The 16346-nt window shown below is 44.5% G+C and overlaps 1 protein-coding gene across 2 annotated transcripts in view; it reads right to left on the bottom strand.

Annotated features, from left to right (window-relative positions):
- MEI4 (meiotic double-stranded break formation protein 4) overlaps nt 1-16346 on the bottom strand; it is a 235044-nt gene that overhangs the window by 179794 nt on the left and 38904 nt on the right. For both annotated transcript variants that reach the window (XM_043890502.1, XM_043890501.1), the window contains one exon: nt 15697-15942. In XM_043890502.1, coding sequence (XP_043746437.1) covers nt 15697-15928 — 232 coding nt within the window. In that variant the 5' untranslated portion in view covers nt 15929-15942. The remainder of the gene's footprint in view (nt 1-15696; nt 15943-16346) is intronic.

Here is a 16346-nt window from a genome sequence, read left to right as displayed (position 1 = left end):
ATTCTCCTACCCCTTTCTAAACCCACCTAATCCTGAGTGACCACTATCCAACCTTCACATTTTCATTCATATGTCTTCTCTGATGCTTGGATCAGATCAGATTCCTCTGAAATAGGCTCCACGGGACCTGTTATTACACATTAACTGTCTTCTCTTTTTGAACTGCAAACCTCAGTCTTTGTAGCCTAAGCACTCAACACAGTACCAGGGGCAAGGTGGGTGCCAGAGGTCCCAGCTAAATGGACGTTACAATGTATTACAAGAAAAGGGTTGTGGAAACTCAGAGGGTAAAAGATCATTTCATCATTGAACCACAGAAATTATACTTTTCTTTAAAAACTCACAAAACTATCTGAAGATATGGATAACAGCCCTAGTTTGACAGTCAAGCCCAAAATAGAAAAATACTGTAATTGGCCAATTTTGAATTTCATTTCACTGGGGAATAAAACATCTGATGGATGACATAACAGCTCATCATATGCCTTAAGTATGTGAACTAATTATAGGCTTGTTATGAAGACCAAGAGGCATTCACACACCACTGGGTGCAGACATACACATTTCCAGAGCTAGCAGTCTTTTTTTAAGTAGAATCTCTCTGCCAGTAAAGCCCCAGATGACAACTCTGTAAGAACATATGGATATGGCCAAAAGTCACATACTTAATTCTGCAGAGTCTGTTCTCTAGTGTAAGGAGACAAAGTAAAGATAGTCTTAATTCTGATTAAAGATGTATAACCAGAGAGCTCAAATAGTCAATTATTACACTGTCAATTATGATTAAAAATACATTCTTTGGTAAAAAGGAAACCTCAAAGTCAGTTTTCTGCAGACATCTTATTGCTAACCAAGCAGAAATCATTTCCACTGCTTTTTACTATTGTAATATTCCTGAGAATAAAGTCCATTCTCAGGGGTTCTTGTTTCCATAACTTGCAAGGCTGAGCTATAAAGCAGTACAGCACAGCTTTAGTTCATCCGTCCATCACTCACTGTAAAAATCAATGGTCTAGGAAATTAAATAAATTTGACCAAAGGAGCAGCATAATCTTTTACTCTTAAAAAATGAAATTAACACCCATTTTCAGGGCACAAATAAACCAAACTAAGTATATTCTAACTTGCCAGATCACACGATTTCACGGAGCTTGTAAGGTATCAATTTAACTGATCAAATACATGCTGGGTGCCACAATCGTTAGGCGCTGGAATGAGGGGTGAGTGGCCTCAGACAGTAAACAGGCAAGACAGCCCAGCATCGGGGGGTAAGAAAAGGCAGGCCAACACGAGCTGTACCAAGAGGCAAAAATGCGTCACTGTCAAACTGAGGTTCAGGTGATGCCACAGGGACCTGAAGGAATCCGTTCAAATGAGGAAACGCCAGGAAGACCTCATTCATGCGGTGTCAGCATGGAGGGATCACAGAGCTTTCTCCAGGGCATCTTCTGCATGAAGAAGGAGCATGAACAAGACACAGAGGAAGGCGTGTGGCCGAGGGCTCTCTGAAGGTGGAGCTGGGGCAGAGGGAACAGACAGGCACCCAGGAAAGAATAGGTGGGGTTGAAGAGAAATGTTGCATTCACAACGAGATAGGGCCTGAACACGATCTGTTCCCATGCAATGGAACATGATCATGGCTGCAAACTGATCTTAACTGTGTCCCAGGAAAACCTGCAGAGGCAAATGGGTGGCAGACGACCTACAGGGTGTTCCTGTAATATTCCGAGAGAAATAATGTTTTGCAGAAAAGAGAGAACTCACAGGGCTCCTGGTGGAAAGAGAAGAACATGAAAATTACAGGATTGAGAAATCAGAACAAAAGAATCAAAATGAGACCAAAATTTTTAATAACAGTATATAGAGAGGATGGCTCCCCTGGTAGCTCAGATGTTAAAGAATCTGCCTGCAATGCAGGAGACCCGGGTTCAGTCACTGGCTCGGGAAGATCCCCTGGAGAAGGAAATGGCAACCCGCTTCAGTATTCCTGCCTGCAGAATTTCACGAACAGAGGAGCCTGGTGGGCTACAGTCCACGGGGCTGCACAGAGTCGGACACAACTGAGTGATGAACACTTTCACATAGACAGGGTAGAGAATTAAAATCTAGTTCCATTGATGTAACTGCCAAAACAGTGACAGAGGGTAATAGCTAGACTCCCGCAGAATGCTCCAAGACTCGTAACAGAGTCAGACTGCCAGGCCAGCTGCACACTGATGGACTCAAACTTTTGCTGCGGAACTGAACTGAGAATGTGGCAATTATGTCAATCATTCTGCTTTACTACACGAGGAAGAAAACCTTACACACACCCTGAAACCTCTGTTCTTTCCAACTGGAACAGCCTGCTAAAAAGCTAGATACAGGTCTCTTTTCAAGACAGAATTAAGCAATAAAATTCTCAAGTCAACAAAAATACAAAAAGCAAGACACTTAATATCTTCTGCTGTGAAGGAATCAATGACAACTCCCACGAGCCTCTCAGGCCAGTGAAGAAAATCAGTATTTATCTTCTGTGTGTCAGGGAGCTTGGGGCTAAGCATTCCTCATTAAACCTCATCACTGCCCATCTCTGCCCTCTGCCTCCTCATTTCACAGAGGAGGAAAGTGAGTCTCACAGGAGGTAAGTGACTTTCCCAAAGAAACGAAGCCAGTGTCAGCAGAGCTGAGACTCGATCCAGATTCCTCTAACTTCAAGATCCACACTCTTACCAATAAGCTTTCCACCTCCAGAATCTGTCCTTAGCAACCTTTCCCACCCTCATCAATAATACCTCGTCTCTCTGTTGGTTCTTTTTTCATTCATTTTTATATGTTCACTCTTAAATTAATCATCAAGTACCTACTGAGCACTAGCCTTGTATGATGACCACTCGTTAAGTGTTTTAAGCCTTTTATATGAAGCATGGTGCTCCTAGGCATTGCCATTTTTCTTATCCAAACATGTTAGAATGGGTATAAAAAATCACATCACTTTCACTTACTTCCATATCATAAATCCATGATACTTAAGTCATTAGAACTCAATGTCTCCTACCTCCCAGTAAATACTGAAGATTTGAGCTAGTTGGGGGAAAAAAAATTACTTCAGAACTATGCAAAAGCTAATATCCTAATTAAGTAATTTTAGTAGCTGAGAATTCTTGCTAAAGTTGTCAACAGCATTAAAAGCAGAACTCATGAAAGAAGAACATGCTGCTAGTTTATAGTGTAATTTTGAATAAAACATTATGAAATGTGTGCATATATATTAAGAATCCTATTAATTTTTATTTATAAGCATGCAATAGTAAGCACCTCTGCATCAACTGGTACAGAGTTTCTCAGAAATACACCACAGATTGCTGATAAAATTCCACCTCTAAATATAAGTATAAGGAAGGAATGATCCTTGATTCTTTCCAAAGAGGTATCTTAACCCACCATGGACTGTGGAGTATTACTGCTAATTCAAGGACCCTGAACAGTATAGCAAATACAGCAAAAAGCCAATAATAAGCATTTTAAAAGCCTATCACATAGACTGTTCAATAAGCCATATACTAAACTGAGCAAATAATACTGAACCAAGAGCAGAAATACAAGTATTTCCTAATTTTTAAAATGATATGCCTGTGGGATACTGCCGGAAGAAACATCAACACCCTCAAAGACACAGATGACACCACCTTATGGCAGAAAGTAAAGACCTAAAGAGTCTCTTGAGGAAAGTGAGCATGGAGAGTGAAAAACTTGGCTTAAAACTCAACATTCAGAAAACGACAATCATGGCATCCAGTCCCATCACTTCATGGAAAATAGATGGGGAAACAACACAAAGAGTGAGATACTTTATTTTCTTGGGCTCCAAAATCGCTGCAGACAGTGACTGCAGCCAAGAAATTAAAAGACGCTTGCTCCTTGGAAAAAAAACCTATGACCAACCTAGACAGCATATTAAAAAGCAGAGACATTACTTTGCCAATAGAGGTCCGTCTAGTCAAAGCTATGGTTTTTCCAGTAGTCATGTATGGATGTGAGAGTTGGACCATAAGGAAAGCTGAGTGCAGAAGAACTGATGCTTTTGAACTGTGGTGTTGGAGAAGACTCTTGAGAGTCCCTTGGACTGCAAGGAGATCCAACCAGTCCATCCTAAAGGAGATCAGTCCTGGGTATTCATTGGAAGGACTGATGCTGAAGCTGAAACTCCAATACTTTGGCCAGCTGATGGGAAGAACTGACTCATCTGAAAAGACCCTGATGCTGGGAAAGACTGACCGCAGGAGGAGAAGGGGGTGACAGAGGATGAGATGGTTGGATGGCATCACCGACTCGATGGACGTTGAGTTTGAGCAAGCTCCAGGAGTTGGTGATGGACAGGAAAGCCTGGCGTGTTGCAGTCCATGGGGTCGCAGAGTCGGACACAACTGAGCTACTGAACTGAACTGCTTTTAGCATCTAAAAGAGGCTATCTACTACAACTCCCTATCCTTAACGAATAAAGAAAAGAAGCTTGGAAAAATGCCATTTCATTTAATAGTGGCTCACAATTCATAGAAAAGGGCTTGTGATTCCCCACCAAGGGCCCAGGTGCAACCTGAGTCAGGCCACCAGCACATCCAGACATGTGCACAGGCAACAAGAGCCCTTCCCCCAGCTGCTCACACACCACCCAGCATCCCCGCCACCAGGGCCAGCCATGCTCCCAAATCTCACACTTAGAGTAGATTACTGTGGACTGACTCTACCACCAGGCACGTCCCCCCAGGGTTAATACCAGTGCACTCCACTCTTCCTAGACAGTAACTGCAGCTTCTACAGAGGACGCTCCAGGAAAGCAAGGGGATTCAAACTATGTGGGCTTAACCCTGAAAACTGCAAACAAGGGCATTTGGGTTGAACATAGAAAATAAAAGTTGGCCTTAAAGCAGTGTTTCTCAGTCCTGGCCCTGCTTCAGAATAATGGAGGGACAGACAAAGAATACAGATACATCAGTTCACATTGTTCATCTGGGGTGCAACCCAGGCCTCAGAATTTGTCACAGCTCCCAAGGGATTCGAATGCAGGTGCGGGATTTAAGCCATTTCAAAAGAAAAATACATGTTAAAATCGTGTGCTGCGCATCTGATCGAAGGTACGTCCCTTTCTTCGCGCAGACCTGTGCATACAAAGGCCCAGTGCAGACAGCACTGGCTGTGATCACGGGTCACACCTGTGCATGACCAAGCGCGTCTTTGCAAAGAAGCTCCAGAGGGCCTGGGAAAGGACAGCTTGCCGAGCCCCCGAGCCCCTGGGCGGGCTCCGCTGGCTCCTCGCCCCACCAGATTTCAGGGAGCCATGCGGCCACACGGAGTGGCCACCAGCGTGAACTTGGCCTACTTCGGACCAGCTCCTGCTTGGAAATTACAGGTAAGACGAGAGGCTTTGTGGTTCACAGAGGAAAACCTCATCAGACGAGGATAAACACTTCATAAAATACCCAGGCAGAAGTAACTGCAGAGCACAGTTTAACAGGCACAACTATTAACAAAATTAGATATTAAATAAGCAAAATGCCACTGAATCTATATGACCTGGATTGAAGAATAAGGCCATTCTACTACAAACTATTACTTCAGAGAAACAACAGACAAATCATGCTAACTTCCAGGTGAAAAAGTATCTGTTATTTGAATAACAAAGGAGGGCAGAAGACGCTTAAATTCTGCATATTCTGTTTCATTGAAAACTCTAAAAACTCCAAATACAACGAAAGGTATACAGAAGGATCAGAAGCATTACTTAAATTTCTGCCAGTTATTTTTCCACCAAGTGGTTACCTTTCAACTTGCTATAGGACATTACATTAATATTTTGTCTGTACTACATTTTACACATGAAACTTCAAAATTATTTCTGCTACAAAATTTTACAAGCCTAATTAGAGACAATAACTTAAGCATCAAGCAAAGAAACGGCTTTGAACAGCAACTGTGTGTAAGATCGCACTGCATCAAGCACTGAGGGAGGGCACAAAAGCAACCGAGGCTTTGTTCTCCGCGTGCCTTATTAATTAAAAGAGGCACGAGGAGTGTTTAGACCTGCGCTTTGAAGCCATCAGAACCGGCCTGCTCTGGAAGCATGCTTTATCTTGTTTATGTCAAAACACAAAACTTGGCAGACGCGGTCTGAATGAATTAAAAACACACAGGCAGTATTTCTCTCTGACTCTGAGAGCAATGGGAGAGACCAAAGAGAAGAAAAATTATCACGTTTACCATGAAGTAACTGACGACATGAAAGGTTGGATCCGTGGACGCAGACAGCAGCTCCCTGCCTCAGAAGCCCATCCACAGCACACACCCCAGTGAGCATGCTAATCCATTAAACACAGATTCGGTCTTCACAATAACTTTAAGAAGCGTTCATGAGCAATTTAATTTTTTAAATTCCAGAAATGAGGTCTCTAAAACAGGAGGTTCAACTGAAAATGCAATGATTTACATGCAGCAAAAGAAATATAATAATATCCCTCCTCCTGAATGAGGGCTGTGTCGCCATTCTTCATGTAGGAATTCATACAGCTTCACCTGTTATTCGGGGTAGCCAGTCTGCCTCTGAGAACCACTCAGAAAACAATGCACGCACCTGTGTTTATGGGGAACATGTGCGACAGACTTCATGCTTCAGTGTCTCCTGTCTTGTTGCCTGCAACGTGCTAGCATTCATCAGCAACAATCTATTTCTTCTTAGCTATGTTACACTCCATACTTTTTGAAGGGTTGGTATAACATAATCAGAACTTAAGGGTTTCTACTGGTTTCTAGAATACAGTCTATTGCTTCTCCTATGCAATATTTCCCCTACAATTTATCTCCAAAATGACTTGCAATAGCTGTAAGAAATATTTTCCCCTCCAAAAAGGGGGTGTGTGTGTGCCCTGGACAACTGTACATCTTATATACAGAGAATACGGCACACATACAGGATGGCACAGAGGATGCTAACGAGGAAGAGGGGGCAGGAAGCAGTGAAGAGGAGAAGGCATAAAGGGAAGAGAGAAGTTCCAGAAGGAAGATCTACAATACCCATTCCTTGGATTCCTGTCATGTCTGCAGACATACTTCACTGAACGGTAGGAAACAGCATCAAACCTGGCTGCTAGAGTCAGTTACTGTTAATGCTGCTATTCTATCTTTGGTTCATTCTCTCCACATTCTACCACCTGCCTCAGCTCAGTCAGGCTCTAAAGGAACACTTCCTCGGCTCTCTAGTGACTAAAAGCCAAATACCATCAGCTGGTATTGAGGACTCTTTCAGAGGCTTGCCCACAACTTCCTTGATGTGTGACATTCAGATGGCTTGACCCCTTTTCTGGAGCGATCTGATTATGCTCTCTGAACACACATTTCACGTTTCTGTGTTCAATTCACTGGTTTCAGTAGTTCTCAAACTTCAGTTTTCCTTGGAATCACAGGGTAGGGGGCCACAATATTAAGCCACAATATTCCATTAACGTCCCCACTCCAAACCACAGGCCACATCTCTCCACCCGGATTCTCTTCACTGCACACTGAAGTTATCTAAAAAAAGTTAATTTTAGGATTTTTATTATCCAAGTATTAAATCCAGAATTCTTGAGGTAACATCATCTTTCTAAGAGAATCTTGAAATTTGAAAACCAGAAGCAGGGTAATCAAAAAACACAAAAACCTGTTAAAAAAAACAAAAAACTAAATATAATCCTAAATGGAAAGACAAGATTAATATCTGCTACAGGTTAAACTATTATTCCAAACGCATAACCGAGGAATGCACACGTACTTTGGGCATTTTTAGCTTTTGTTCCACAGAGGGGCTGTCGACATCGCCCCTCTTCATTTACTCTGTTCTGATTCCACCACTGTGTACACGCCCTGCTCCCTCAGAGGAGGAGCCCTGATTCTCACCCTCCTGAGTGGGTCCCCTCCCTAGGAGGCTGGATCTCACTCTCTGCTCTTCCTTCCATCACCATGGGGGTCTGGGAGATCTCCAGAAATGACAGATCAGCAAGGTCACTTTGTTCCAGGTATGAACACTCACATAAAACCCTGTCTAAACATGTTCATTCAGTAAACGTCATCAAAAAGCCCCTCCCTGCAACAGACTGTGCTAATCTAGGAATACAGGGCCGATGAGAAAAGACACTCCCTGCAAGCACGGTGTGCAGGCCCTACGGAGAAGACAGGCTGATTCAGCCATTTTAATTTCGTTAACAAACTCTGAACAGTACAGAATATTATCAGGATCCCCAGCAGGAGAATCTGATCTCGTATTGGAAGGCAGTCGACAAAGGCAGAAGAGATTTTATACCTACATCAGCAGAGAAGAAGACTGTATCACACAACTAGACCAAAATGAGACCAAAAGGAATGCCAACCTCCAGAGAGAAACCACCTGCGTAGAAGCTTGGAGCCGAGAAACAAGGTGGATGCAAGTAAGTTGAAGAAAGTTCATGCATCACAGAGCAGAACGAGGAGGACAGGGTGGTGAGGGAGGGGCTGGGCTGGAAGCAAGAACCATACTGCGGAGAGGCTCAGGGTCCACTTTATGGGGAGGACTTCACCCGAAAAGTGAGGGAGAGGACCTGGACCAGGCTGCGACCTGCACGTGAACACAGCAAGACTACGACCACAGACGTGGAGTCCGGTTGGGGATTTTCAGACAAAACCAAGGCAGTGGTCCTGGGGATGCAGAAGAGGGGAGGGAGTCCGGAGATGCCCAGCAAGTAGAGACGCCCACTAGGGCACTGCCTGGACATGCCGGATGCCACCCTGAAACCCAGCGCAGGTGGCACCATACAGTGAGACGGGGGCCTGGCACAGGGAGGACTGATGGTCCCCATCTGGAACACTCTGCGCTGGGGAACACCTGGCTGCCCCACCCAAGCCCAGCCACAGAAGCCCCTGGCTGCCTCAGGCCCAGTGCCGCGCCAGGACGTGGCAGGTCCTCCTTATTGTCTCCACGGTTCCTCTCAGAGCCGGCTCCTCTGATTAGAAGGAAGGTGCTCACATTCCTAACTTATCACCTTGTCACTGGGAAAGCCACTCAATATCCTGAGCTTTATTCAGCCTTCACTTTAACACCTTTGTACACTGACTGTCTCTAATATTTAAAGTTTAATTCAATTTTTACATATATAATGAGCAAACCATTTCTAATGTACAATTATACATTTATTTCAAATTATTTTCCAGGCTTTCCGCAGACTCCTCAAAATTATTCAGGCCACATTCTCTGCTGTCTATATACATTATGCCTCTGTGTTTTAAACCACCTGCAATTTGAGGCAAACTCCCATTCTAACTATATATGACCGTTTATATTACAAGAGCTTATGTGAAGGAGGAGATGCTTAGGCCTTCATTTTCTGTGCTCTCTCAGCATCTGTAACACAGGGAGGGCCCCAGTGTGCAAATGCTGAGCCCACAACTGCGCCTGCAAGTCTGTTATTTGCTGTGTCTCTCTGGTATGTGGTCTGCAACCAGCTGAGAAGGAAGGGACCGGGCAGAGGCCAGGCAGACAGGGACAGCGGAGAGGCGGCCAGGAGCCAAGACGAGCCCCAGGCTGGGTGCTGTGCTGACGTCCGGCCCCTGATCTGAGGCTTCATCGGCACGAGTCCAGCTAAGAACTCCGCCTAGATGCAGACTTACAGGAAACCAGACTTGGGTCTGCCTCGGGGAGGCAGCGGGTGGTGAGGGTTGGCTCCTCCAGGTGTGAAGCAGGAAGGGGGAGTTAGACTAACGTGAGCAGAGTCAGCAAGAAGGACAGGGAGGCTCCGGAAGCCATCTGGCTGGGCCAGTTGTTTCCTGGGACCCACAACCAGAAAGAGCCAAATTCAACCTAAACTGACAGCTGCCCTCCCCAGCATGCTCCCCAAACACGTGATACTGAAGCCACAGATGCCACGTACGTGCATGCTCGGTCCTGTCTGACTCTTTCCACCCCATGGACTGCAGCCCTCCAGGCTCCTCTGTCCATGGGATTCTCCAGGCAAGAATACTGGAGTGGGTTGCCACTTCCTCCTCCAGGGGATCTTCCGGACCCAGGGACAGAACCCAGGGTCTCCAGGGTCTCCTGCATTGAGAGGAGGATTCTTGACCACTGAGCCCCCTGGGAAGCCATGAGCATTTATTAAATAAACAGATACATCAGTGAGTTACTTTGGTTTGATATTCTCCTACTTTCTTTTTACTTTGGCTCATCGTTAGTCCAGTAACCTATGTATCATTTATGAAGGTACTGAGTACTTAAATTTTAGGAGAAAAAGCATGTATCTGACAGGGTGTCCATCTCCATTCCTCCTAGCAACTGTCCAGACACCCCCTGCCTGCCCCCACACTCACACATACACACACACACACTGATTTTAGATCTAAATCTGCTCATTGAAGTCCTAGGCCATTGTTCCCACTAATATGGTCATGTGCCTGTCAACATACTCTGTTCAAACCCTGGTCACCATTTAAGAACAGCCACTAATGCCTTTCTGGATAGTCTCTATGCTATGGGTCTTCCTCACCTACCTACTCAAGTCCCAACTAAATCCTTCCAACATCATAAGGCTATCATTTGACAGGAAGCTGTGATACAGAACACAGTTTTTGCCTCTCATATTCTCTCCTATAAATCAAGAAGATTCTTGAGGGGAAAAAGCAGCTCTCTAATTTATTTATGAGCTCCCCCACTTTTCCACTCTTAACTTTACACTGTGCTCAGTTACAAGGAAGAGAATCCTAGTATAATAATGGCTTAAACCATCAGTTGCTCAATAATGTCCAACTCTTTGCAACCCTATGGACTGAAGCCCGCCAGGCTGCTCTGTCCATGGAAGTGACCACTGTTTACCTTCGCAAAATTCCTAATACATTCACCCTAGAGCTGCTCTGGTTGCTCAGTAATGACAAGAAGGACCGGGCCCTTCTTATCCTCCCGCTTCACCACCCTTACCAGGCTGGCGTAGATTTGTCAGTATGCCCCATGGCTGTAACGTGGCTGCCACAGTTCGAGGTATCACATCTTCACGGGGCAGCACCCACACAGGAAGCAAGCAGTTGAGGTAAAAACGTTTTAAAGTTTGTATTGTTCATGGACTTTAATCTCTTTATACAAAGTGACAAATCTTTATCAAAAGCTCCAAAGATTCTCTTTTAGTTTCCACTGGTCCCTGTCCAACCTTAGGACCATGCTGGCAAAACAAGTCTAAGCCTTTCACAGATGACTGCACCAGGCATGGGTGCATGTCTGCCAAATCAAAACTGTAGTATTTCCGTAAGGAAGAAGGAGCCAGGCTACTGTGTAGACAGCTAAACTGTCTGCAACACATCACCTAGAAGGCTTTGAGAAATGTGACAGTGGATACACAGATTTCTTTGGTCCATCCCCTCTTCTTCCCTACCTCCCTACCCTTTTAAGATCATGGCATCTGGTCCCATCACTTCATGGCAAATAGATAGGGAAACAGTGGGACTAGTGATAGACTTTATTTTGGGGGGCTCCAAAATCACTGCAGATGGTGACTGCAGCCATGAAATTAAGACACTTGCTCCTTGGAAGAAAAGTTATGACCAACCTAGACAGCATATTAAAAAGCAGAGACATTACTTTGCCAATAGAGGTCCGTCTAGTCAAAGTTTTGGTTTTTCCAGTAGTCATGTATGGATGTGAGAGTTGGACTATGAAGAAAGCTGAGCGCAGAAGAACTGATGCTTTTGAACTGTGGTGTTAGAGAAGACTCTTGAGAGTCCCTTGGACTTCAAGGAAATCCAACCAGTCCATCCTAAAGGAAATAAGTCCTGAATATTCATTGGAAGGACTGATGTTGAAGCTGAAACTGCAATACTTTGGCCACCTGATGCAAAGAACTGACTCATTTGAAAAGACCCTGATGCTGGGTAAGATTGAAGGTGGGAGGAGAAGGGGACGACAGAAGATGAGATGGTTGGATGGCATCACCAACTCAGTGGATATGAGTTTGAGTAAGCTCCGGGAGTTGGTGATGGACAGGGAAGCCTCGTGCTGCAGTCCATGGGGGTCGCAAAGAGTCGGACATGACTGAGCGACTGAACTGAACTGACTGATCCCGCCTCCCTCCCTGTGTCTCTACCCTTCTTTCCTCCCTTCCATCCTCTGTTCTTCCTAATTTCCTTTAAGAACCTGTAGAAAAATAAATCAGAATAATGAGAGAGACAAGCTCTTTAAATGCTGCATAAACCATATCATGCTTCCTCGTTTGTTTACCGTGCCATTTCAGCTCTGCCTTATTCAATTCTGGTTTGCTCAGCTGCTTCAGTGGGTAGCTGATGCTGTAAATTAAGTTCCCCAGTCTCTTGGTCAGGAAGCATGCCATTCACCATTTATTGAGGGTCTGTGGTCCCTGAACACTGGCGAACAGTTGCATGTGTAAAGAAGCCCTAAAAACTCCAGACAGAAATATATAATAACATCAATCACCTATATAATAGTTTGATTTTCAGGGACGGTATTTTCTTAGAGCAAGGTATGTCAGTCTTTTCAATCACACATCTTTAAACACCAACTATGTTGCTCCTTTATTTTCCTATCAATCTAATTACCCCCCCTTGTAGTTTTTTCCTTTTTCCCTTTAATAGTAACTATTTATCTGAATCTATCCATTTATTCCTCACTTTTCAAGTTTAAGCTAACAGATGGAGAGACAGTTTATACTCCCAAACATCTGCACTGAAACACTTTACCTGCAACTCCTTTTTTTTTTCATTTATTTATATTAGTTGGAACCTGCAACTCCTAATGTGAGCAAAAGAGATTTTTTTTTTTTTTTTAGATTTTAACTACATGATATTTGAAAACTTCTCTCGCAGGCACTGTAAGGGAAAGAGTCCAGACTAAAAACAAGTTATCACTGAGATCCACTCACGTCCCAAATAAATCACACACACACCACTGTCTTGGTGTTGTAAACAGACCCTCGATGGTAAACAACAGCTGGGTACTGTGGATGTTATGATATTCACAGTTTGGTATTAGTGGGAACTGCTACATATGTGCCATTATACCAATCACATGACTGTACAAATAAGGTAAGATATATTGATTGTCTGCTATTCAAATATATCCTCAAAGATAGCACTGCATAGAAACCAGAGGGACTAAAATGTGGCTGTAAATCTTGTAACAGTATTTTTGCTCAGGTAATAATGAGACTTTAGTTACATACAGATATTTAGTTCAGTTCAGTTCAGTTCAGTTGCTCAGTCCTGTCCTACTCTTTGCGACCCCATGAACCGCAGCATGCCAGGCCTCCCTGTCCGTCACCAGCTCCCAGAGTCCACCCAAACCCATGTCCATTGAGTCAGTGATGCCATCCAGCCATCTCATCCTCTGTCGTCCCCTTCTCCTCCTGCCCTCAATCTTTCCCAGCATCAGCACCTTTTCCAATGAGTCAGTTCTTCCCATCAGCTGGCCAAAGTATTGGAGTTTCAGCTTCAACATCAGTCCTTCCAATGAACACCCAGGACTGATCTCCTTTAGGATGGACTGGTTGGATCTCTTTGCAGTCCAAGGGACTCTCAAGAGTCTTCTCCAACACCACAGTTCAAAACCATCAATTCTTCGGGTATCAGTTGAGAGTTTTCCTGAAGTTAGCTGGTACCCTGATACCCACAGCAGGCACAGGTTCACTACAGCTGCGTATCCTAGCATGGCACCCACACTCTTCCCACGGCTCCTTTCCTCTTTCCACCCTGAAATGTTGGAACCTGCAGCCTCCCCATCAAAGGTCCACCCACCCTATAGCCTCATCCACAGTGACAAGGCCACTGTCACTTAGATACCAATGGATCCCTGCAATCAGTCTGTATTTCCAGGCTGCTTATCCCCTGTGAGTTTTAGGACCCTACTTCTTTCCTTCTAGGTATATCTGCCTGGACTCAACCTTTTATCATATGCCCAGATTTCTGTGTTCACTGTCTGGATTTGAAGCAGTGCAATCACCTTAATGAATTAGAGACCTCAACTGCTCTCCACACCTCCAGCTGCCCTGACCCCCTTTGAACTCATTCACTGAAGTCTCCAGTGCTTATTCTGGAGTCATTCATTTTAGTTCCAACAATCACAGATCTAGCCCGACTCCTCACTCTTCATGTGGCCTTCAGTAACCCTTTCAGAACCTGCCTCCTTATGAGCCAGGAGGCCTACTTGGCCTCCATCACGGCCAGCATCAAAGCGTCCTCTACGCTCCACTGCATTTGATGAACATGGATGAAGCACCTGCTGTGAGTCAAGCTTTGGGGTGGGTACTGAGTAGAGGGTGCTGAGCAAATCAGAGACCCCTGTACTCAGCAAAGCTGGACTCAAGTCAAGGAGATAAGGCAGTGACCACCTAAGCAAATAAGCATATAACCAACAAGGGGATGTTTGGGTTAAAAAATAACTGTGGGGGGATGCAAGTAGAGTGGTCACTGAGCAGGTATGGCTTAAAAAAAAGACCTCGACGAAGGGGAGAGGCAATCATATGTCAAACACCTGATCACAGCAACGATCCGCTGTAAGAACAGCCCACAGTGGTCAGCGGGAAGCCCAAGGTGCCCGGAGCGCATGTGCTATGAGGAGGCCATGCACCTGCAGGGAAGCAGAGGTGACGTCAGGGCGACATCACCAGCCACGCCACCCGCGGGAACCTGGTGCGAGGCACAACGGGGAGTCAGAAAAAGGTTTTTGGCAAAAGGAGTAAGAAGATCTGATTTACGTTTGCAACAAATCACCAAAATTAAATTTTACTATCATGATATGAGGGTCAACCCTCTGAGTCAAGAAGGTGAAGGGATCCTGAGGAAGGAGGTTCCCACGTGCTCTGCTCTGTCCCAGGGGGTCCCCGTTTTCCCTGCTGCTCCCAGCTCACTCTTAGAGCCCCCCTTTCACTCTCTCATAGGGGTCTTAAGGGAACCACCTTGGCCAACTCATTTCTTAGGTTGACACCCAGAGTCTTTCTGAACCTGCTTCCGACTGCCTCTCTTCCTCTCCCCATCAGATCTCCACCTCACAGTGTCCTGGCCTCTGGAATACACAACGGGCCTGCTGGATTCTCCCTGCTGCCCTGGCTCTTGTTCCTACCTCCGACCGCAGGTTCTGATCACCTCACTATCAGACAGACCCTTGAGGGCCCAGACCCAAGGAGCCTCTCCAGGAACCAGAAAAATGAATGGCTTCCTTCTCTGCACTTTCTCTATGGTAACATTCATCACAACGAGGTTCCTTATCTTAGGTCTGCTTCCTCTGCTGGAATGGTCGGTACTACATGGTAAAGACAGCACCTTTCCTATGCATTTCTGGGTCCTCACCACACACTGCACACGTGGGCCAGAGCTGGGACTGTTGGACGAATTATGCAATGTAAAAGCAACATGTAATACAGAGTAAGATATAAGGATGAACGAAATTTTAAAATTAATTTCTCCAGGAGGCTTAAAGCAGTACTGTCTTCATCTCTAGACAATTTTCAGTCTCCAACTACAGCCTCATCCATTAGAAAGTGACAACAAGCTATTTTTTTTTTTTTTTACTTTTCATAAATGACTAGAAGCAAAAAATCTTCATAGTGCAAGAAGAAGTCTAATTTTAGGAAATCGAACAACTTGAGTGTTTTGGTAATGAGTTTCTAAGTAACTGTGAAGCTGACAAAGAACAGATTGACACATCCCCAAGTCATATCCACTCACCACTCTTAGACGATCCTGAAAAAATCCTGCTCAGGAGAAGCTTCTGACGTAACTGTAGAACTTCAGCTTCCAAGGCTTCGATTTTTGATCTCCACCTTGATTCCTGCCCGGACACCATCCTCGCAAGATGCTCTGCGTATTCTCTGCTGCTTTTGTCTGCTGGTTTGGAGCGGATAATTGCCAAGGCCAGGGCCAGCTTTGAAGTTCTCAGATACCATGCTTGCTTATCCATCTTGTTTTTTGTCCCTGTCATGTAATTTAAAAAAAGAAAATTACAGAAATTCCTTTGAACTTTTACAGTACATTTCATTTGCTCAAAATTGATTGCACGGAATAACACTGATTAATAAGTTTACATTGGAAGCCATCTTGCAGAAATATTTCTCAAGAAGTGAAGGCAGTGTGAAAAAAAATATACAAAAGAAAAATGCAAACACATGAACATTAAGTGTATTAAGATTCAAAGCAGTAGATTTAGATAATCTGACAAATTCTTGGACTGTAGAAAAACACAAATTAATTCATTTTGTGGTTTCTAACCAGACACACATAGGAATCTCTGAGGGAGCTTTATACACACACACACACACACACACACACACACACACACACACACACACACATAAATGCCTGGTCTCATCCCTCCAAAA

The sequence above is a fragment of the Cervus elaphus genome, chromosome 28, assembly GCF_910594005.1.
Source record: "Cervus elaphus chromosome 28, mCerEla1.1, whole genome shotgun sequence".
NCBI classification, from domain to species: Eukaryota; Metazoa; Chordata; class Mammalia; order Artiodactyla; family Cervidae; genus Cervus; species Cervus elaphus.
This window is presented reverse-complemented; position numbering and strand designations above follow the sequence as displayed.